This window comes from Cydia pomonella, chromosome 2 (genome assembly GCF_033807575.1).
Source record: "Cydia pomonella isolate Wapato2018A chromosome 2, ilCydPomo1, whole genome shotgun sequence".
NCBI lineage: Eukaryota > Metazoa > Arthropoda > Insecta > Lepidoptera > Tortricidae > Cydia > Cydia pomonella.
In genome coordinates this window covers 18877427-18900909 of record NC_084704.1, presented here as the reverse complement: position 1 = coordinate 18900909, position 23483 = coordinate 18877427, and the positions used below count along the sequence as shown (strand labels likewise).

The window sequence follows — 23483 nt, the reverse complement described above, 5'->3', positions numbered from 1 at the left end:
GACTGGCATTCGGCCAGGTGCTTGGCGAGAAAATGCCTCCAGCAGGGTTCTCGTGGAAAAAACCTTTTAAGTTTTTAATTTCATTAACAATTTCTTTAGAGTCAAAATCTTCTTCTTTGATTTTTATAATTATATTTTTTTCGTATCCAACAAACATTTACGGTTACCTTCTATTTCCATAAATTTTATCGAATCGGAAGAATCAAATTTCAATACGTTTACACTCAATTTTACCACTTATATCGAACGTTCAATTATTGAATGAAAATCTACGACTGTAAATAAAGTGGAATCCAATAGAAATTGCAAATAATATAAACAGACCAATTTACCTTCAATACTTTGTAATCACGCACTGTTTGACGACAATCATGATCTTATCAACAATTTATATACTTAAATATTTTATTTGTATCAATTTTTGTTCAAGTATATGTTTGTTAATAATATTTCAGTGAAATCAACCTCCATAAATTTTTTGGGTTAGGTGTTAAATGCCAACGAAGGCTGCCGTATTTTTTTACATTATTTTCTTTTTCTATTGGACTTCGATATACATACAATAATTTCATCAATACGTCATGTATTTTACAACTAAAAGGTCTAGACTAGTATGCAATTATTTTCGTTCAAAAATGTCATAAATGTAAACAAAGTAGGGTAGCAATTATTTCCTGTCAATACTTGTATCAATTACTTCAATATTTTATTTATTATTGCTCATGTATAAACTCTTTGGTGCAATTATTGAATGTTATTATTGCAATGCAACAAAATAATTCCATACAATTATTGCCGATTATTGTACAAGAAACGTGCATTATATAAATGTGCCTTTACTGTAGCACCCGACGACGTGACAGCCCTCCTCGTCGGCGCACGTCATGACGTAAAACATAAAGGATCCACGTCGTAGTATAACGTTTTGTGGTCGAGGACGAACTTCGCGAGTAGACACAGCTGCTGGCAGTATTGCTTGTGCTCCCGTCCGTCCGACTACTTGATCATTGAAGTTCCCAAAGATTTGGCAGCGCTCCTCGTCGGCGCCAGTCATGACGTAAAACAGGAAAGGTTCCACGTCGTAGTATAGTCTTGTGATCAAGGAAGAAGTTCGCGAGTAGACACACCAGTTGGCAGCCTTGCTTGTGCTTCCGTCGCTTATACGCTTTGTTCACATATGTGGATGCGATAGTGCGTAACCTTAGTACCTATTAGTTTAGTATTGTCACTACCTGTGAGTTCCGGTAATTAGCTTGCTGTATGTACTATAATTTTTATGTTAATGTCACAACTGTTGGATCTCTAAATAAATAAAATAAAAATACTTACCTTACTGAAGTACCCGACGACGTGGCAGCCCTCTTCGTCGGCGCATGTCATGACGTAGAACAGGAAAGGTTCCACGTCGTAGTATAACGTCTTGTGGTCGAGGAAGAATTTCGCGAGCAGACACAGCTGCTGGCAGTATTGCTTGTGCTTCCTACCGTCCACCTGCCACACGCTAAGCTTGTCTTTTCTGTACACCTGTTGGATAAATAAAACATAGGCCATGATCAATTAGTGGTGTGTATGGTCCAGGAGCGACTTTCGTCCAGTTTTTTACCCTAAACACGTTTTCAAAAAAATCTAAGTATGACACACTAATATTTTTTCTTGCCTACTGCATCTATACTGCATCCACTGTGATCGCATATGATTTTACTTGCCAAAAGGTTTTTTAAATTCATTATTGAATAATATTTTGGCACCTTTATTTGTCAGCATTGCCCTCGTGGATATTTACACCTCCTAGGAGTTAAATAATTTTAGTGGTTGAGGCAAAAATCAGACACGAAAAGCCGCGTACAGACATCCGAGAACATACTCGGCGCCGGTGGCGCAATTGTGGTGGTTGAGGCAGAACTCGCACACGAACAGCCCCATATACACAAAGTTACCTCGTCCCGGGGCGGGTGCCGCCACACGCACTTGGCGCGGTGTCGCTCCGCGCCGGTGGCGCTCTTGTGGTGGTTGAGGCAGAACTCGCACACGAACAGCCCCATGTACACAAAGTTACCTCGTCCCCGGGCGGGTGCCGCCACACGCACTTGGCGCGGTGTCGCTCGGCGCCGGTGGCGCTCTTGTGGTGGTTGAGGCAGAACTCGCACACGAACAGCCCCATGTACACAAAGTTACCTCGTCCCCGGGCGGGTGCCGCCACACGCACTTGGCGCGGTGTCGCTCGGCGCCGGTGGCGCTCTTGTGGTGGTTGAGGCAGAACTCGCACACGAACAGCCCCATGTACACAAAGTTACCTCGTCCCCGGGCGGGTGCCGCCACACGCACTTGGCGCGGTGTCGCTCGGCGCCGGTGGCGCTCTTGTGGTGGTTGAGGCAGAACTCGCACACGAACAGTCGCGGCACGCGCGCCGCGTCGTTTGGATACGGCGACTGGTACCACACCTCCATCATGTATTTGCCCATTACCACGAACCTAATGATAGAAGGGGGTTATTCACTTGAAAAAGTACCAGGATATGTTTAGTATATTATTTCAGTGGCCAGAAAACTGCCATTCGCAGATGAGCGATTTCGTCGGACGAAAATTACTAATCCTGCCTAAGCATAATAATGCTTTTCTCCAAACATGGGAGAAAGTAAGGCTCCCATACACCGCATCACCACAGACCGCATTCACACTGAATATATGACGACTTTTACCAAGAACTAAATTTGGCTGATGGATACATAGTCTCGATGGTACCTTGACACCTCCCGGTTATGACAAACGTTGCAGCCAGACTGTCTTCTAATTTTAAGTTTTTCAGTTTATTAATTTCAGTACAGGTCTCCTCTTTAGAGTCTTTAGATATCGTGCTTACCTAGTGCCCTTGTCGGTGGGGATATCCCCTAGCTCCTCCTCTATCTTAATAGCAGCTAGCGCTTGAGCCTCCCGAAACAGCCGCAAGTCATAGTCAGGCGCGAAGCCCTCTAGTATTGGCTCTCGTTCTTCGTTCATGTCGTCTCCGCCCGAAGCTACCAGCTTCTCGCGGAGCTCCTGGCTGCCCTTCCATTTGGAGCGCATATCCTGCAAAAGAGAGCTTTTGTAAGTAACGATTTCTATGGATAGATATTGCTTTCGTTTTCATTAGGTATCAGTGGTATCACCACGGAGACATGCTACGCAATTGCGTTGACTAAACCCAAGTCCCAAGAATTTAGAATTGTATTTTGATTGTCATTTTAGAGTAGGTATGATTACGCGTGGGACTCATGGGGTTAAACAAGCCCAGGAGACCTAACCAAGGTCACAATCTTTGATAGAAAACGCCAATTGAAACTTTTTTTTTTTAATTTATTTAGAACACAAACAGTCACATATACAAATGGATTTGAAGTACAATGTAGAGTACTTAACATACTTAAGAATCATAGAACTGGAGGTTCATTATTAAGTACATAATGTTAACATACATACTAACAGCATAAAGAAAATGAAATCATGAGCCATACTTAAATTCTATTTACTAGTCTTCAGAGGAGAAGAAAAAAAATACAATAAGTAGTAATAAAGTAAGCAGGTTTGACATTACTGTCTGTTTCATTAATTATCAGATATGTTGTATTTTTTTTTTTTACTAATATCTGGTAGGTAGGTAGGACAACCGGAAAGTTACATTTATACATTGTGTACATTGTATTATATTTAATTATATGAAATAGGTACTTGAACTAAAACAATTTACGTTTAAGTATCATTTTGAGACTAGACAATGAAGTGTGAAAAGGATCAATATCAAGTAGGGACTTATTATAATAACTAGGGACTCGTCTGAAAAAAGTGTGCCGAGAGTAATTCTTGTGGGCAAAGCTGATATAAAATAGACATCTAGGACGTAGGGGGTGGTGCGGACAACTGAACGTGACTAATTCTAAAAGATTCGGACATTTAATCGCTCCTTTAAGAATTTTAAACAAGATGATTTAAACTTAAATAATGTATGGAAATAGTCACGTTACTTTTCGTAGCATTTGTCATCCCGATACCTACATTTTTACTTTTCCTTTGGCGTCAATTTGGCTAGTGTAGTGTGGAGTGTGGTCCCCTTTCACTATTCGTTACGTTACTATTCAACTATATACTCAACTTAATTAGACAGTATTATAATAAACATCACACCGACAACAACTTGTATTTCTCTTACAAATCTCCCACATCACATGGCGACCTTGCCAGTTGTGATTGTGGTAAGCGCAAGTGAGTGCAATCAAAGACCTGAATTATGTGATTTTTGAACTTTACAAAATGTGCAAAAAAGATATTAAAGTGTTGAAAATTCTGGACATCATTACGTAACTCCGTTTACTTTTTATCTTCCTAGTCCTAAGGCACTAAAACTTACACTACACTAGGCCCCCTGATCAAGCAAGGTCTTGTGAACACAGGAACTAGTAGCGCTCAGGAGGCTGTCACACTATTACTCACTCGACTCGTTCGTCTCTTGTCACCTATCCCTAGAATAAAATGAACGCATTCACTGTTAACGTTTTCGTAGCGCTACACGCATAACCAATTGTAGCGTTTTCCCGCTTTGCAGAGGAAAGCGGTTACGAACAGAGCGCCCGCCAAGCAGGTTCCCGGCACTCAATGTGTTAAATGCAATGTTGGTTGCGAAATGGAACATCGAAATAAGGGACGTTAGAATCCTACGAAGGCAGAACAGGATAGCATTATGGAACATTCGATAGGCGTGGGCGGCGTGGCACAAAAAGCGCTATTATCGTTTGTACTAAAAATTACTCAGTGCCACTTCAAAACCTAACCGGTATGTCATCCACCGTTGAGAGGAACAAATTACCCGAGCTAAATGAATAAGCAGCCGGACCTGAATCGACCGGGATATAAACCGTGATTACCTTTTACATAAACTTAAGTACTCAAAAAAAACATTAAAATGGACTACAAACTAAATAGAAGTAAAACTAAACATAAAGAAAGACACAAATACAAAAACTAATCAAACAACCCGTCCCGAGCCCCCCCAGACGCAAAGGTGCCCATCACGCTCGCCGCGTTGCCACGCTGAATCGCGATAGACAGCCTCTGCATCAGGAATGACCCGGACCGAGGGTCATGACCCCTCTCCCTCAACCGCCGCCCCAATTCGCCCAAGATAATTTTGGCTTTTTATATTGTTTTTGAACTCCCGATATTTCGACGCCCCCAAATCCCGATCCCGGTCGATTTAAGTCTAGTGACACTAACCGTGAATCATTCAAAACTGTTATATGCAGCCGGATTGCGTATACCTAATCCATCCCTCACGGGCACGTGTGGCGACTCACCTTGACCTTGAGCTGGTACGCCCGTTGCTCTATAGTGGGCATGGCGCGCGGACGCTGCTGCATGTTGGCGAGCGCGCGGCGGCGCGCGGTGGCGGCGGCGGCGCGCTCCTCGGCCGCCGCCACGCACCACGCGCCCGTCACGTTGTGGTACAGCGGGCACGCGTCCCAAGTGAAGTGTCGGGCCGCTTTGCCGCCTGGGGAAGATCATGACCACTTTTTCAAATAAACGGCTAAAAGATTAATTGATAACCGAGGGATGAAAGGCACCTATTTTGACGAGATACTTATTCCATACGATCACCAAGAGTTCGAGCATGAAACCCACTGAGCCACTTTCAAACCGCGAGAAATGAAAAACCATGTGTGTATATAAGTATTTTCGTACATTTTATTTCATGAATGCTGTCAAATAATTTAGTTAATCTATAGAACTAACCAATTCAACCTCTGTTGATTTAGTTGCTGTCTTAACTGGCAATTGACCGATGTCTTGTTTTCTTGGGTTTAGCTTTCGGTAGCCACAAACAAAACTGACAGTAACTACGTAACACAGTCCGGTCTCAAACGTATGGGACAGCGCTGCGTTAATTATACAACTAACGTTTTGGCTGATCTGTGTTCCTTACCGAGGTGTCCGGTGGAGTCGCAGCCGCGCACGGGACAGCGCCGCTCGGTCGGCTGCGGTGGCGCGAGCTCAGCGATGGGAGACCGAGAAATGGGAGGACGGCCTTTCTTTTTTATTTCCTTGCTGAAAAATACAAAATATCAAACAGGATTTGTTTTACTCGTAAGGAATGTCCAATGTCCCTTACAAACTGATTTTGAGGAAGATGAAGCTTAGGTACTTGGGAGCGACTCTGCCTACGAACCTGGAGGTCCTGCTATAAGGTTTTAATTAGCTATAAAAATATTAAAAATCGTTATAATTACCTACTCAAGCCTAGGCTATTAACAAACTGGTCAAAAGGCTAGGGAGTCGTGAACAAACTTACAATACTCAAAATATGTCTTATTGTCAGGTAACAACCAAAACTCACTAATTACCACCACAAGTTCATAGCCATAGTGAACCATACAATTCCCGAGAAAAGGTTGATTTTCGTTTAATAATTTTTAAGTAATTATAGTTCGTTTTTTTAGCATTAAGAAAAAGGTAAACAATATAAACATGTTTTTTTATTGAAAAACGCTTTTTAAACATCGGTAACTATTACTTGTAAAAGTCAAAGAATGTAAATGATCGTATATGACTCTTAATTGTTAGATAATTGCCGTGGCTTATTTTTCAAGTGCTTTTCAATAAAACGACACGTCAAAATCGCTTACCTTCTTTCTAATGCTAAAAAAACGGACTATAGTGAGTTTTGGTTGTCACCTGACATTATCATGTGTTTAAAGGCAACGGGAAGAATGTAACCTGTAACCTGGGAGCAGCGATTGATAATAAACATAGATGACAAACTAGCTCTGCAAAATGACCCCACACACATTGTGCCGAAGCGGGCGGGGCGTCAACTTTGTGCCGCGGTGCTATTTAGTTCGCAAATGGCGGCCCGTTGTCACAGTCATAGTAAAAAGTATTCAAATTATATCTTTAACAAAAGAAATATGCCTTACTGTGCAGATAAATGATGTGCTAGTGGTTCCAACAAACACTGGAAAAAATATGGGATTTCTTTTCACGTATAGTTTAGCTAGGATCATATTATTTTGATTTATCTTGATCACAACAGGCTTTATATGGGGATGCTGTTATGCATTTTAAACAACCATTGATATTAAGAAACTTTCATTTTTAATTTGTTCAGGTTGTTGTTTTAATAATTTAAATTCGTGATAGTAGATACGAATCGCCGTTGTAGGTGGAGGTTTTTTATGTGTAGTTTCTCACTAAGTCCCGGTATCTCGCTGCTATTTATAACTTTTCGTTCGCGGACGGCTGGACCGATTTAGCTAATTTTGGTATTGGAATATTTCTAGGTCCAGGGACGGTTTGAACGGTGAAAAAATATGGAAAGAATGCAAGGAAAACAGTAAAAACAATAATGATATTTCCCCATACAAACTGTTCCTATGACGACGTGTTCAATACGAATTTCTGCATGTTTGCTCTTATCAAAATGAAAATCGATATCTGAGGATTCTAGAGGACCTGTATAATGAAAAATGAAACAAACGCCCGCCATCTTGGATTTCTGCATTTTGGCTCTGATCGAGATGAAAATCGATATCTAAGGATCCGAGCGACCCTTCATTATGATTCTAAGGTCAAATTTGGCAAAAACGCCCGAAATCTTAAATTTCTCCGTATTTGCTTTTATATGATGAATTGATGAATGATGATCATGATGAGAGCAAAAATGAAGATATACAAGATGTGGGGCGTTTCATTCAAGATGGAGGGCGCTTTTACCAAATATGACTTCAGAATTATAATGAAGGGCCGCTCGGATCCTCAGATATCGATTTTCATCTTGATCGGATGAAAAATTCTAAAATTCAATATAAAATGAACGACACTAATGTATTCATTGGTTTGAAGGCTTAATTGCCTTTAAACACGTGCGATAAACAAACAAATAAGCCTTTAAAATAAAATAATAAATTATCATACAAAATATTGCATTTAAAACTAGGCTATATTGCATGAAACCGTTTACCTAGAGTTGGTTTCCATTGACATGTATTTTCAATTGACAACGCTACAGCCAATCACAGCGCTTCATTTTATAATAGACCAATCGTAGTTCGGGTGGTTTAAATTGACTAATCATGGTCAAATGAAGTTTCGTCGAAGAAAACAAGACGATCTTCGTGGCGCGTTTTATTTGGGAAGCAGATTACGAGTAGGTATGTCTGTACGGTTTTTCTACGAGGAGACATAAATTGTTACCTTTTATCGTTTGCCTTTTCATCAACATCAGAGTCGGTATCGGTGGTTCTGGGCCTCGTGGCTGTAGCCATTCGCGACACGCGAGCAGACAGGGAGCGGGTTAGCTTTCGAGGCATGTTGTTCGCCTGAGACTCGCCTGAGTCGCTTTTACCTTTCTCAACCTAAAACAGAACACAACCATAATCATTGTCATGAACAGCATGACCAAAACAACTATTGAATTGAATCACATTATAATATATGGACCTATAAATGCTACTATCACCATATCAACATCAAGCTAGGCCTTAGTATTAGTAAGTAAGTACATACTAATACTAAGAGTGTATGGACCAATGTCTGAAATAAATTATTTTTATTTGATTTAGACGACATTTGGCTACATTATTTTACATGACACAAAATTTTATCAGTAAAGGCAATAAATAGAGTATAATTTGCAAAACCCAAAGTAAAGACACATGCCAATGACATAATGCATAGGCATTCAGTAATCATATAACTAAACAAAAAAAATTCAAATGAAGAGATCTAATTGAACTTACTTTATTAGCTGACGGTGGTTTTGTCTTTCCAGTTTTAATTGGCTCCTTTTTGGGAGTTGGTTCACTATCACTTTCGGAAGACACAGTTTCTGCTGAAGATTGACTTGAGGAACATGAAGAGGCGCTTTTATTGTCCACAACTTTTTTGGAGGGGGGCCCACTGGGTCTACTTCCACTTCTACGTTTTATATTGTCTTTAGAATTTGAATCATCATTTTCTGCAGGTGTCAATGGCGATGGAGGAGATGTGTCCTTGTCCTCACTAGATTTTCTAATACTTCTTTTATTTTTCGGTGAAGCTTTGGGACTCTTTGGTGATTTGCTCTCTGATTCAGATTCTGAGCTATTGTCAGGAGAGAATATACTCTTCTTTTTTTGGTCATTTTTTGTTTGCTGTTTAGTCATGGTCTTAGGTATTGGTTTGGTTGTTTTAGCTCCTGCTGCTGCTCGAGGCGGTTTGCCCTTAGCCAAGACACTAGCTGCTGATTTAGGTTTGGTAGAAGAACGTCTCCGAGGTGGTGCAGGTTTTGGTGGCTCTGGTTTGGGTACATCATCATCGCTGGAAGATGATACCTTTTTATTATTTGTTTGCCTAGGTTTTGAGTCATCCTTCTTTTTAGGTGGTTCTTCATCAGGCTTAGCGGGTGATTTAGGAGCAGGTTGTGCAACTGCAGGGGTGTCGGAGGTAGAAGATTCAGAGTCAGAGCTGCTTGAACCCGACCCAGAGCTGGTGGAAGAGCTGCCGCTGCTGCTTGAGTCTGAGGATGACCCAGAACTACTGTCTGTGCTACTGTTGCTTACCTTAAAATCATTTTTAATAAATAATTTACAGTAGTAGAAAAAATTATGGTTATAAAGTTGATTCTAATAAAAGTTTTACCTTCGTAAGGGCCACCACACAAAAAGTTTCTATATTTAATTTGAACTTTATTGTATAGTAAATTGGGGTGAATTTAGTTTGTTTGTGAAAGCAATTAAACAAAAGATTTCTATTTGGTTTATAAAAAGTTCTAATTAGATTGAAATGGAGTGTAATCCACATTGGACCTTACGAGGATAAAGTTAGTTTCTTTTCTCTATTCTATTAGAGGTTAAAACTTTCGTTGGTGTCTCACATGTAGGTATGCTTTTAAAGGTATCTTACCTAAGAGATTAATTATGTACCCTGAGTTATTTTATAAAAAAAATAGTCTATCCTTTCAATATTCCACTTTTATTAAAGTACTCCAAGCACTTCTTATGTAGCCTAGTTCAATTATATCACTTGTTATATGAGGTGGGCAATAAAGAATTATTGTGTTCCTCCAGTCCACTGATCTAATATTATAAAATTTGGCTGATTTTTGCACCAGAAATCTTATTATGTTAGAGACACTGATATTTACTACAATTATTGTACTTATATAAGAAAATAGGGAGCTGGAAAAGGTAAATAAAACTATATAGGTACAGATCATGAATCACAAATGTATATACACAGTAACATTGTTAAGTGGAATGTATAAATGTGCCTGTATTATAAATTGTGTTTGTATTGAGTTGAATCAGTCTTCATTAAATTACTTTCTAAATTAACTGAGGCATGTTTGTAATAGAGTACATCAACCTATTTATTGCATTAGAAGAGCTAACGCTCAGGGCATTATATACACTATAGTAATATACTTCAAGATAAATCCAACATTTTTATTATACATTCGGCAAAACAATAAAAAACAAAACGGTTCTACTCACATCAAGATTTGTCATGTTTTTAGAATTAAATGTAAGTCGCCTAACACGAGACACAAAGAGAGAATGTGCCGAGAATGGCTTATCACTGTCTTTTAATGAACAAACGTTTATATAGCCATTGCAAAACTAAATTCATAAAAACGGTCGCCTATATCGCCAGCATTAATCCTAAAACACTACAAGAATACAAGATAGGCATGAAATGTAATTGCATTGCACGTAGCAAACCAAACTGTCAATGTCACTGTCAAAATGACACTGGTTTGCCGAGTTTAGTGTCGCCAGGTTAGCTTGTAGAGTTAGAAGCTTGGTTTTACATTTTAACAGTGCGAGCTATGTGCGACTAGTGCGAGCCTTATAGTTTCGTCTTGGCCATTGACGTTATATTACTAGAGTTGGCCTCATTGAAGTGCCGGCACTTCATTGTGTTTAGTACTACGTCTTCAACTACTGCCGAGATGCCACACATGTAACAAAAAAATTTGCCTTCATGTGTTATGAAAATGTATTTTAATAATATCTAGAAAAATAATAAAAGCAATATAATAACAATCCACTGTGAAAATAGTTTTGTTTTAAGCTTATTTAGATTATTTTGAAACGTCACTTTAAACACTCGCGGTGGTACGCCATTTTATTTGGCGCATTGATTACATTTCGCAGATGTAACATTGAGGTACTAATGATAATCTACCTTATTGTTTGTAGAATATATACACAAAAATGATATTTTTTTTTTATTATATTGAAGGAATATATTATGTTGTAAGCGCGATTTGATCAAAATTGCTACGATTACGAGTACGAGAGTCAAACACAAATGGTTTAAAGACTATTTTTATAAATTTTAATATCGGCTGAATCGGAAAAGAAACAAAAATCATTACACCTTAATGGAAATAAATAAATTTTATTTAGAAGAATCTAGGAAAGGAGAATTACAGTACGTATTTAGGCAGAAAATAAACAGAGGGCCTACCGCGAACCACGTTCGACGTGTTGTTTCTCTGTCGCACTTGTAAATTCGTGCGTAAGTGTGATAGGGAGGCTACCAGGAAAATCGTAATTCGTCAATTGCGGGCATTTTTCTCTGTCACTCTAATTACGTCTTAGTGAGAGTAAAAGAGAAAGATCCCCGCAATTTGCGAATTCCGCTTTTCGCGGTAGGCCCCCAGGCTACAGGCACCTGTTATGCACTGTGAACGGCTACACGTGTTTTATAAATACACACAGATAATTACAGTTGTAAAGAACCATGGTCAATCTCGATTACAAGTGACAACTACAGGTGTGAAGGACATCACTAATTAAAAAAAAAGTTTTTCATAGATACTCATTGAATTTTGCTGCTGTTGTAAGTATTTTTTGTTAGTTTTCAATTATTAATGGAAAAATGGCCAGAAATAAAGGTAAAATCGAGTGGTTGAGAACGGTGTTCGATGCCAAAGATACACTTTTCGGGCCGTTTTCAGGTAAAGCATTAAGGCAAAGGACGATAGATTTAATGAAATATATACCTAATAAGTAAATAAGTACTGTTTTACAACCGAGGTTTGTGGGCCATAACATTAAAATATATCGTTTCGGTAGCGGCTCAAAGATACGCTGTGTATCGAAAATTATGAATAGTAGTATATATCAGAAATATCGGCACCAACCCTTTTCCTTTTCCTAGTATATAAAAAAAAACGAGTCATTAATAAAACCAATATCAAACATATTGTCACTTTATTTACTATATATTTCAGATACTTTAACAAAAACTGATAAGGTCAGTGCATGGAAAAGTATATAATATATGTATAAGACTCGGAAGAATCTCTCAGAAGAAAAATCATTTTAATTAATAGTAAAAAATTCGAGCGAGAGCACGGATCACAGAGTACGCTGCTGTTGTGCTTATGGAGTGTGGATTACCTCCACCTTCCATAGTTGTGCTGTTACAGGGGGCCTACCGCGAAAACCGAAATTCGCAAATTGTGGGGATCTTTCTCTTTTACTCTCACTAAGACGTAATTAGAGTGACAGAGAAAAATGCCCGCAATTGATGAACTTCGATTTTCGCGGTTATAGCCCAGAGGGCCTACCGCGAACCACGTTCGATGTGTTGCCTCTCTGTCGCACTTGTAAATTCGTACGTAAGTGTGACAGGGAGGCAACACGTCGGACGTGGTTCGCGGAAGGCCCTCCGGACTTGCTCCGGACTCAAGACCTATGTCACCCTGATGTCACCTATGTCAGTTTCTGTTACAAGTGTACCAACCTACACTTGTAATTTACAATATTTTTATAAAACGCTTGTTCGATTATGAGTTTAAAACTATTAAACTGCCATATTTTCGTCTATGGTTGAGCTACAGTCACTTGTACCTGTAACCTGTAAAATTGTAACACAGTACTTTTATAAAACGCAAATTATAAAAAACGGAGCAAGTGTTGCCAGTAAACGCCTGTAAACTTGTAACTTGTAACTTTTCCTACTCCTCTACTGTTATCTGTCATTTATGCATTCATTAACACTAATACATATAAGAACATACATAAAAGATTTCAAGAAAAGTCTATATTGTCTATTCCTCATAAAAGCTCTTGTGCTTTTATAAGCTATAACGTTACTGCGATTAATGGCTACCAACCTAACAAAACCAAAACGAATACAGTTTTAAACTAAGTGCATTGCTGCCAACTTACAAAATATTCATTTGGTTGCATAGTAAAAATAATTACTTCGTAAGTCAGAAACACGCATGTGACACCCGTAATATAGCAACACCCATAGACTACGAAGACCGCTTAGCGTTGCTTGTTAGTCTCCGTAGGCTACGGTGGCCAAAATTGAGAAAAAACTGTCCAAAAAATTAATTTAGCAAGTACCAGGGCCTCATGAGTTACGAGGAGGTGTCGCCAACCGGCCCGGCCGGCCGCGGCCCGGGGCGGGCCGGGCGCGTAACAAGGTATGCTCGCGCGTCTTGGCTATATACTTTTGCTGTAATTTGTTTACCTAAATTAAGATTTATTTTTGTTGACTCGTAGGAAAAATATTGTATGCAACGTTGTATAAGTAGGTCAAAAAATTCTCGTGGCGTATTCCTTTACAATGTTGGCCTACGCCTTCGGCTCCGGCTCACATTGTAACTCACGCCACTCGCCTTTTTTGACCCTTCTTATACAACTGTTGCATAAAATACTATTATAAAATTGGGCCCTGATGTTGGTTATTTCCGTATTATTTTACTGAAATTTCGTTTTGTTTTATTGCGGTACTTAAACTTAATTATTAGAATACCTTAAGAAAACATGATTGAAATAGTGATGAAGACGGATTACATTTTTTCAGGTTGTATTTTTACCTTTCAAATATGTTCACACTGCTGTCGTGAAATTTTTTATGTACTACACGAGATCAAAGTTATTTACATCTCGTGCGCTTTTGAGTCCCTTACTGCGCTCAAGATTCTAAATAAGATTCGCTCGCGCTGGATTCGCTACGCTCGTGAATCTATTATAGAATCTTTCGCTTGCACGAGACTCAAAATAAGCACTCGAAGAAATATCAAACTTTGCTCTTTTGTTGTACAAATAACTATTTTTAAATTTTCGTTACATGTGTGGCATCTCGCCAGTAGTCGGAGACGTACTAAACGCAATGAGGTGTGGAATCATTTTGTTGGAGATGCCGATTCTAGTATACCTCAATGTTACCTGCGTCATTGATATTTCAGATTTGATTAATTGAAATAAAATCAAAATTCCAATAACTCAAAAACGACATATGCAACTTGAAAAGTTATGACAATTTTCCGTCCCCTAATTTAAAGGGTTGGGGGTGATATACTATTTAAAATCCTGAAATATGTATCTGGGGGCATCTTTTATATAATCTGCGTTTACTGATTCCTCATACAAACTTCAATCCTCTTTTTCTTGTTAAAAATGTTGTTCTCTTTAAGGAAGACTCACGTTAGTAGTGTTAGTACGACCCGGGGCATCCGACACTTCGTTTTCCATAGAAAGTTTCACGTGATCATCGGTCATCTGTTATAGAAAATGACTTGTCGATGTCGGTTACCTCGGCCCGGACCCGGGCAGTTCTAGCGTGAGTCATCCTTTAATTTAATAAATTTGATACTTGTAATGGTTCGCTTTGATCATATCTGCCAATTTTTCTCCGATCATAATACAAGGCGCATTAGTGTTACCACTAGTGATGGTCGGCATAACGCTAGCGTCACCTATTCTTAGCCTATGAACACCTCGCACCCTCAACTCAGCATCTACTACGCTGTGGCCCTCATCACCCATCGCACAAGTACCGACTGGATGCCAAACGGTCGTAGCTGTATTCAAAATATGACATTTCCAGTACTCAAAAGTGTTGAATTCTATATTCTGACATTGAGGAACTCTCAGGTTAACAACCGTAGAATTGAGACTCTTTAAATATTTGCCTTCAGTGATACCGATGTAATCCATCACACTTTTTGCATGTATTTCTAAATCTTGATCGTTGGAATAGTATCCTGTAAATATTTTTGGAGTCACTTCAGGATTGTTACTCCTCAGCTCTACGCGTCCCCTGGACCGTGGATGCAGCAATGTTATCAACGAAAAAAGAGTTTCTTGTGTTTGACCAATCTCTGCCACAGCTGTACAAATACTGTCATCGAGATCTATCACGTAGGAACAAATCATAGTCGAAATTAGTGTTGCTGCTGGGAGCGGAAATACAAAAGTTTGATAGTCTGGAATCCCAGTACTCTCTTCTTCTTCTCTCTTTAGAGTTTCGAAGCCCATTATAGTAGGAGTAGGAAATCGGTGAAGATTGGCTAGCAATTTAAAGTTATGATATGCAGATTCAATGCCTTTTTTGCCTGTTAGTATTACAATTGTTGCAGCATGGTCTTGTAAGTTACGACCTACTAATGGCAAATCAACCAACACAGGAATACCCTTTTCAGTCAAATGACTTCTGGGACCAATTCCTGATAACATCAACAATTTGGGGGTGTTAATAGCACCGGCAGATAAAATGGTTTCCTTTGTAGCATAGATGTGGAAGATTTCTTTACTGGGTAATTTAACCTCCACGCCAATCGCTGTTTTATTTACATCGATAAGTACCTTAGTGCATAAGGAGTTCTTGAGAACGTATAAATTCTTTGAACGTTTGGCATTTCGGAGAAAAGCGTTAGCAGAACTTTGTCGAATTTTGTCCCACATTGTGTACTGAGGGAATGAATATCCCAACTGATCGAATTGATTCGTATCAAGGTGAACGTTATATTTCTCAAATGCCTCGAGAAATTTCTTAGTATACCCGTCCCAGGGAATCCATGTGACTCCCATAGGGCCATCTAAGCTATGCAGTTTTGGGGACGCTCTTAGGATCTCTGGACTTTTCATTGATTCGCTCTTTTTAAAATAGTATGTAACGTTAAGATAGTCCCACCCTACAGCACCCAATGCTTTCCACATCTCGTAATCCTCCCAATTCCCTCGCACGTAGTACATGTAGTTGGCACTACTGGAACCCCCGAGCATTTTTCCTTGGGTGAAGCGGATGTTTTTCGTCCTATGAGCCTGACTGGAGTATCCGTCGTCTTCAGTGTAGTAGTTCCAGTCAAATTCTGTGTTAGCCACGAACGGTGTGAAGCTAGGAAGCTGTAATAAAGAAAAAGGCTTTTATTATGTTGCGGTACGGCACATTTATCGTCAGTGGACTTTACGTCAAAATCTCTAAAAAAGAAAGTTATATAGTTTGATCGATTTATTTTGCCCCCGCCTACTTATATGAACACCACCCGGTATTCAAGCACCTCAGCTAGTCATATGGATCCCGCTGACCCTGCACTCAAACGATGAATTGGTATTGTTCACCAACTGCTAGGCTAGAGTATATATACCTCAGTGTCAATAGGCGGGTTGACTCTGCTTCGATGAGCAGCACCCGCCATTCAAACACCTCGGCTAGCCATACAGCAACACAGATCTCGCACACCCCGCACTCACTACAATAGAGTGGAACTGTTCACCATCTGCTAGAGTACAGTACCTCAGTGTCAAGGGGCGGATCGCCCCCCGCCTCGATGAGCAGCACCCTCCACTCAAGCACCTCGGCTAACCGGACTGCGATCACACTGCCCGCTGATCCGGCACCTACCACGATGAAGTCGAACTGTTCGCCATCTAACAGATGATACAGAAATGTTAAAACCACTGAGCGTAATATGTATAGGGTAGTGGCACCAAAAGATGACCGGCCCCCAAATGATGAACATTTGGCTTTAAAATCCATACAATTAAATCGTGAATTATTTAAACTCTCAGTCAATTATGGAAGGTAGAGGCAAGGAACAGAATCTCCATATACCAAAAAGTGTCCGACAAAAAACCATAAATAGGTGGCGCTAGGATACCTAGAATACTAGAGAAAAAAATCTAATCATAGATAGCGCACTTCACTCCGTCAATAACACCTAGGATCTTAGTTACTCTAGCGCTACTCTGGAGAGATTTGGAACTATTATTTATAGCTGATAGCCGGACACTTTTGCAACAGTTCTGCCTAAGGAGATTCTGTTCCTTGCCTCTACCTTCAATACTCATTTAGACAATTGTGCAGTGTGTGTGGCCAGTGGTGGGCCAGTGACGTAGCTAAAGATGACTTCACCCTACATGTAAATTAATATAGTTCATGAATAAACTTAAGCCTGATAATAATCTTCTTAATATCGCTTTATCACTGGGATCTCGCTCAAAGTAAAACTGAAGCTTATAAAAATACCATAACATCATGAACAGATCAATCATTAATAAATAGGCTATTAATTGAAGTACCTATGCTTGAATGATGCTGAATATATTAGTTCACAAAAGTACTTAAATAGTCAAAAAAAAAAGTAGTTGAATAGTGAAGTAGTTGATCATCAAGGAGAGTTCTATGGTAAACTTACTGAAAACTTGTGCGTGCGGCGGGTAGCTAATGATGTAGTATCTAAGAGGTAGCCAGGACATGCCTGCCAACGCCAGCTGCAGGAGCCACATGACGGGCCTCATGGCTTTAACTTCCGCTATTGCCACGTACGAATCCAGCATGTTCCACCAGGCCATCTTGTCAAACAAGCGAAGGAAACGAAGTTCTTACATTCAAATTGGAACACACCTGTCAGCAAGTGGCTCGTCTGTAAATTTCGAAAGTTTTTTAATTTTTATTTTATTCATTAAATTTACATTACAGCTTAAGTATGCCAAGATGCCAACACATTAATTTATATGCCACTAAATAGTACAATATTTCCTACATACCTAGAACTAGCAGTAATGTAAGAAATGGCCGAGGTGTCAAGGAAATGTTATCTGAGACTTTCTAATTTACTGCCCGAGGTATGTAGGTATACTATTTTTCCGTTCGACGGAGCTGGAAAGCGACAACTTCGTTTAGCGCACAGCGCAGCGTGCCGAAATTTGATGCTTTCCGCACGGAAAACGGAATTTTTTTTAAATGAATTTACACAACTTAGGTAAATGTTGATAACATTATCATAAAATTATAATCTACAATTATAACCGTTCAGGACGTTCAGGTTAATATTAATTTTTCTTAGTAGAAAGGTCCAATTGTCTGCGAATATGTCGGCATTTTGGAAGGAGGCTAAGAAGTCCTATAACTTATTATAATTATTTATTGTACGTTTCACCATATCTCGGGACCATGAGGTCCCAGACCTTTGAGAGGCGTGCGTGAGGCCGAAGCCAGCAGATTACAGCGCAAAGGCCCTTTAATGTTATGTAATATACGAGCTAAAACCCATTCACGGGTACAAATAGATAACCGTAAATAGGTCCCAGCTGGCATTTATTGGTTAAAAAATTGAGCTATTGCTGAGAAATCCGAACACCTGCCATAACAATGTTTGTACACGTTATCGAGGCACGCGGTGACTCTGACTCTGAAACTGCCGTCGTAAACATGACCAGGAGCAACCGGTGAGCGCGGCTCAGGGAAGTGGTGTGCGCCGCTTTCTACCAAGTGGCTGTTGTTAACGGCCACTGTGTTAACTCGCAACTTTTCACTTCTATACCACCCCTAGAGAATATAGCTCTCGACTCCTCTCTGGACGGCCAATGAAGCCAAGCCAGAGCGACTACCAGACCACTGCCAGAGTACTGCGGGTCCCCTTGGGGTTCCACTCCAACCGACGAAGACACGCCGGAGACGAAGACCTTGACCGACACTCGGGATCACGCGGGTCGTTATAGTTTCTATTTTTCTCCGTGAGCTTCTACGGATTATCGTCTTATCTATTGTTTAAAAACCGCAAAGGCGCGTGCCACTATGAAAAAATGGTCAAGCCGCATAGGTAGCGTTTATTGAATTACTACTCTATTGAGCACGGAATAAGATTCATTATGAACTAATACAGAATTCTAACAGAATAGCTGTCTGATCTCTATTGGTGCGTCTAAGGTAGGCGACTAAACGCTCTCAAACCAGCTTAACTTGTGACACTGCGATCCGAAACAAAGATACGTATTCGAAGACCTCGCTTGCACTGGTAATGCGAGCACACGGCTAGCTAGCGCCAAGGAAGCAATGTTATGTTTCTCGAGGAGCAGGTAAAAAACAGGGCCGGATTTTCACACAAATATATTTGGGTGGTTTTACGAAATAACGCTAACTCTTCAGACTTCTAACAAACTGACACTGTTTGTATGGTTTGCTTGAAAGAGTTAGCGTGATTTGACTCTAAACGATATGCATATTTTGTTTTACATTTATTTATTTTATGCATACACTAGGTATTATGTATATGTTACTTATTTTTTTGTTGACTCATAATATAAATTTGTATAAATGTTTTACTAAATTTGTACTCTATTGTAAATAATATCTTTATTTTAGTGTACATAATTATAACATATAGGTCTATTTTAACATTAGTAGTACGGGATTGTTAAATGGCAATACATATTTATTACTATTTTACCATTGTTTTATTGTTTATTTAAAATTAGCCTGTTTAAAGTTTAAAATTAGCAAACAACTGTTTAAACAGTTGATTATAAAAATAAGTATATCTCGTTATTATTGTAATTACACAAACCCATTCTGTTAGATGTGTACCTACTATTTAAATAGTGTTATGTTTTATCTCTTTAAATTAAAGAACGTAAAACCACCCAAATATATTTGTGTGAAAATCCGGCCCTGTTTTTTACCTGCTCCTCGAGAAACATAACATTGCTTCCTTGGCGCTAGCTAGCCGTGCACTCGCATTACCAGTGCAAGCGAGGTCTTCGAATACGTATCTTTGTTTCGGATCGCAGTGTCACAAGTTAAGCTGGTTTGAGAGCGTTTAGTCGCCTACCTTAGACGCACCAATAGAGATCAGACAGCTATTCTGTTAGAATTCTGTAGGGTAGACCGGGGACAATAGAAACACGTCATGATTGAAACAAGTCAAATTTCTCGAAAACTATAATACCTACGCGTCTGACGTAACACTCGGAACACGCGGTCGGCCATGTTTGAATCCTTGGCCAGTAGCGCTCGAGCGCCGGTGCGAGACGGGAGTGTCCACGAGCCAAACCAGTTTTTCGCGGTAAAAAGTAAGTATTTGTGCTCTCGTATATTTTCTAATAACTTCTTTTACTCTTGTATTTTGACTAATCAAATTATTTTGGTGTTATAGTTAGGAATAAACGAATGTTTTTAATGGTCGTTGATCAGCGTTCGAGTCTTTTTTATACATAATATTTGACCTTGAAGTGAAAAACGTGGTGTGGGGACGATAGAAACAACTTGCTTGTGGACGATTGAAACGTTTCAATCGTCCCCAAAAGTAACCGACTTCAAAATATAAGGTTCTGTATTCGATGCACATGTTTATTCTATTGATGTTGACATTTATTTGAAGATATACGAAGATACACGAAGTTTTTTTTAATCTGCAGTTTTTTTATTCGAGATAATGTAAACATTTGTTTTTAACCGACTTCATAAAAAAGGAGGTTCTCAGTTTGACCCGTATGTTTGTATGTATGTTTGTCCACGATTATCTCGCGTTCATCTTAACCGATTTTGATGCGGTTTTCAGAAAAGTTTTTGTCATATTCTGGAGAAAATTTTTGTGTATAGACCAAATGATTATTAACAGGTTTAAAAAAAAGAAGGATCTCTGTTTGACCCGTATGTTTGTAGGTATACAATTTAGTGAAAAAAAAATTAGTGATTGTGACGATAAGCTGATGATAAAAGCAAAAGATTAAATTTTTTAACTAAAAAAAAAGAATGAAACAGATAAAATCAAAAATAAATGAACGGGTTCATGTAGATACAGATAACATTTGAATCACCTTTTAAAGTCGGTGCCAACCTTACGTAATTTTTTTTTTATCCAACAAGCACCGCGATCTAAATTAAACTAAAATATTGCAAATAATGCTAATTAAAAATATAATACTATACTACCTACTACATCCTATTTCTGTACAATACATTTATTTAACTTTTTTTTTTAGATGCCCCGAAAACGGAAGCATGTTACGGAGAGAACCTCAAAAAGCATGTTTGCCATTTTAGCAACAACCGACTGCTGCCAACCGGCTGATTAAACAGGTCGGCCACTGCTAAAATTTATATCAGAGAGAGTTAAGGATTTTTTTTTGATAGGCATATCGCCATGTTTTTGTTTACGTAATAAAACAATTTATACTGATTATTTTATTGCGTCTATTATTTCATTTTACATCCCGATGTCTGCAACACTCGTTGTCACAGAGTGTGTGGGAATGGTTATGATTGAAACATTGTTATAGTTGAAACAAGCACTTTTGTATGAAACATAATTATGCTTGTTTTCTGCGATTCTATATCGTTATATCTTATAATTGCATTGAAACTACTTTGGTTAAGGTAAATTTAAAAGGTAGCAGCGACAAAGACAACTAAAAGTCGTATTTTCTTTTTTTTTCTCAAGTTTTTTAGTCGAGATGTTCAGATGCTCATAAATTGAGAAATTTTTATATTATGCTTGCGGACTTTTGATGAGCTCATTGTATGCCGAGGTAGTGATGAAAAAAATTAAAACAGATATAAGTACTTTCATTGTGCCGAAGATATTTGAGTGTTTCAATTGACCTCACATAATGTTTCAATTGACACTCATGTGAGGTCAATTGAACCATACTGCCCCATTCTCTTTATTACATTATTGTCAAAAAACTATGGATTATAGACCATCCAAATACATTTTATTTAGGAACCAGATAACTAACCTTGAAATATTTTGAGCGTAGATCTTTCTACTCATCAAAATATAACGATCACAGGCGGTTAAAGGCAAATTGTTTCAATTGTCCCCGGTCTACCCTATTAGTTCATAATGAATCTTATTCCGTGCTCAATAGAGTAGTAATTCAATAAACGCTACCTATGCGGCTTGACCATTTTTTCATAGTGGCACGCGCCTTTGCGGTTTTTAAACAATAGATAAGACGATAATCCGAAAAAGCTCACGGAGAAAAATAGAAACTATACCACCTACTATCCAACAGCTCGCCACAAGCTACCCTGCGGGCTAATTATACTACTATTTTATTGGTACGTGTGTGGGTGCGTTTGAGACCTGACAATTCTGGATACTATTTGGAATCGCGAAAAAGTTTCTAATTCTGCGACTCTGCGCATTCTGCGTCCAACTATTAACAAGTTTCTGCTAGTTTGACCGAGCGAAGTAAGGGTTTTATGGCACTTATAGCCAACTAAGGGCACATCTGTGCACATGGTTTCTTTTTTTAGGATCCCGTACCTCGAAAGGAAAAAAACGGAACCCTTATAGGATCACTTTATATTATCCGTCCGTCCGTCCGTCTGTCTGTCTGTCAAGACCCTTTTTCTCAAGTATCAAGACCGTGTATCAAGCTGGAATTTATATCAAATACTCAGGTCTACTGTCCCTTGGAGCTGTGAAAAAATACAACTTCTAAGCTAACGTAATCCAAAGATACAGCCGCTTATGCCGCAGTTTTCCGCAAATTTTTGACACTCGCAAGGGAATCAAAACCTACAGGGTACTTCCCATGAACTCAGTATCTCGAAATTTGGGACGAATCAACGTCTTATAGCACAGATAAATGAAAAATTGCGAGAACCGTAAATTTTTAGTTACATCATATAATATAAATATTTTAAATAATTGACATGACTCGATTGTCGTGATGGGTGAACTTTTACTTATAAGTACATACCTACAGGTTTGTACGGAACCCTCGGTGCGCGAGTCCGAGTCGCATTTGCCCGGTTTTTTTAATACATCTTACTTCTTGTCTCTGATTATTTACTTGTTAAGTATTTCTTTATTTTCATTTTATAAGGGTCTGTTTCACGAAGTCTGAGTAAAGTATTGGATAGCAAATTAACAAAAAAAAATGACTGCCAGATAAAACTTCCTGCAAAACTTAGCACTGTATTAGCAGTTAAGCTTATTTGAAGAACTTTGAAGATTATGAAAGGCCACCAATGACTTTATTCGACAGATAAGTGGCAAGTAGCTTATTCAGGACTTTACTTGGATATTTTGAAACAGACCCTTAATTATTAAATATCAACTTTTATTTACATACGAATGTACTCGGTTTTTAGTTAATTACCTTTTTTTACTAAGACACATGTTTACTATTTGTATTATGTACAAAAAAACTAGTACCTAACTGTAAAAAAACATTTTAGATACCTACGTATCAATTATAATTAGCATAGATTCCGGGATTTTCGAATGAGTAAAGTCACATTTGCTTCTAAAAATACCTATTCATATGTACGCTAGCGGGTATTCTATAGCAAAAATATATTTTTTTTAATAAATATTATAGGACATTATTACACAAATTGACTAAGTCCTACAGTAAGCTCAATAAAGCTTGTGTTGAGGGTACTTAGGCAACGATATATATAATATATAAATACTTAAATACATAGAAAACACC

At 38.8% G+C, this 23483-nt stretch overlaps 2 protein-coding genes and 1 long non-coding RNA gene across 3 annotated transcripts in view; 1 reads left to right on the top strand and 2 right to left on the bottom strand.

The window, feature by feature from the left end:
- LOC133534575 (histone acetyltransferase KAT7) overlaps positions 1-11039 on the bottom strand; it is a 34251-nt gene extending 23212 nt beyond the window's left edge. Inside the window, exons 1-8 of the mRNA XM_061873744.1 lie at positions 10497-11039; positions 8763-9563; positions 8218-8378; positions 5951-6072; positions 5325-5518; positions 2861-3066; positions 2295-2472; positions 1330-1524 (exon numbers count right to left, since the gene is read on the bottom strand). Coding sequence (XP_061729728.1) covers positions 1330-1524; positions 2295-2472; positions 2861-3066; positions 5325-5518; positions 5951-6072; positions 8218-8378; positions 8763-9563; positions 10497-10511 — 1872 coding nt within the window. The 5' untranslated portion in view covers positions 10512-11039. The remainder of the gene's footprint in view (positions 1-1329; positions 1525-2294; positions 2473-2860; positions 3067-5324; positions 5519-5950; positions 6073-8217; positions 8379-8762; positions 9564-10496) is intronic.
- Positions 11040-12209: 1170 nt separating this feature from the next.
- LOC133534574 (ecdysone oxidase-like) lies at positions 12210-17991 on the bottom strand. Its single transcript, XM_061873743.1, has 2 exons — positions 16549-17991; positions 12210-16157 (listed from the first exon to the last, which is right to left on the bottom strand). Exons 1-2 carry the CDS (start codon positions 16789-16791, stop codon positions 14610-14612), a joined length of 1791 nt encoding a protein of 596 aa, XP_061729727.1. The 5' UTR covers positions 16792-17991; the 3' UTR covers positions 12210-14609.
- Positions 17992-19735: 1744 nt separating this feature from the next.
- On the top strand, positions 19736-21217 carry LOC133534573 (uncharacterized). The gene is made up of 2 exons (XR_009802057.1): positions 19736-20105; positions 21018-21217. It is a non-coding gene; the product is annotated as an uncharacterized LOC133534573 (long non-coding RNA).
- The last annotated feature ends 2266 nt before the right edge of the window (positions 21218-23483 follow it).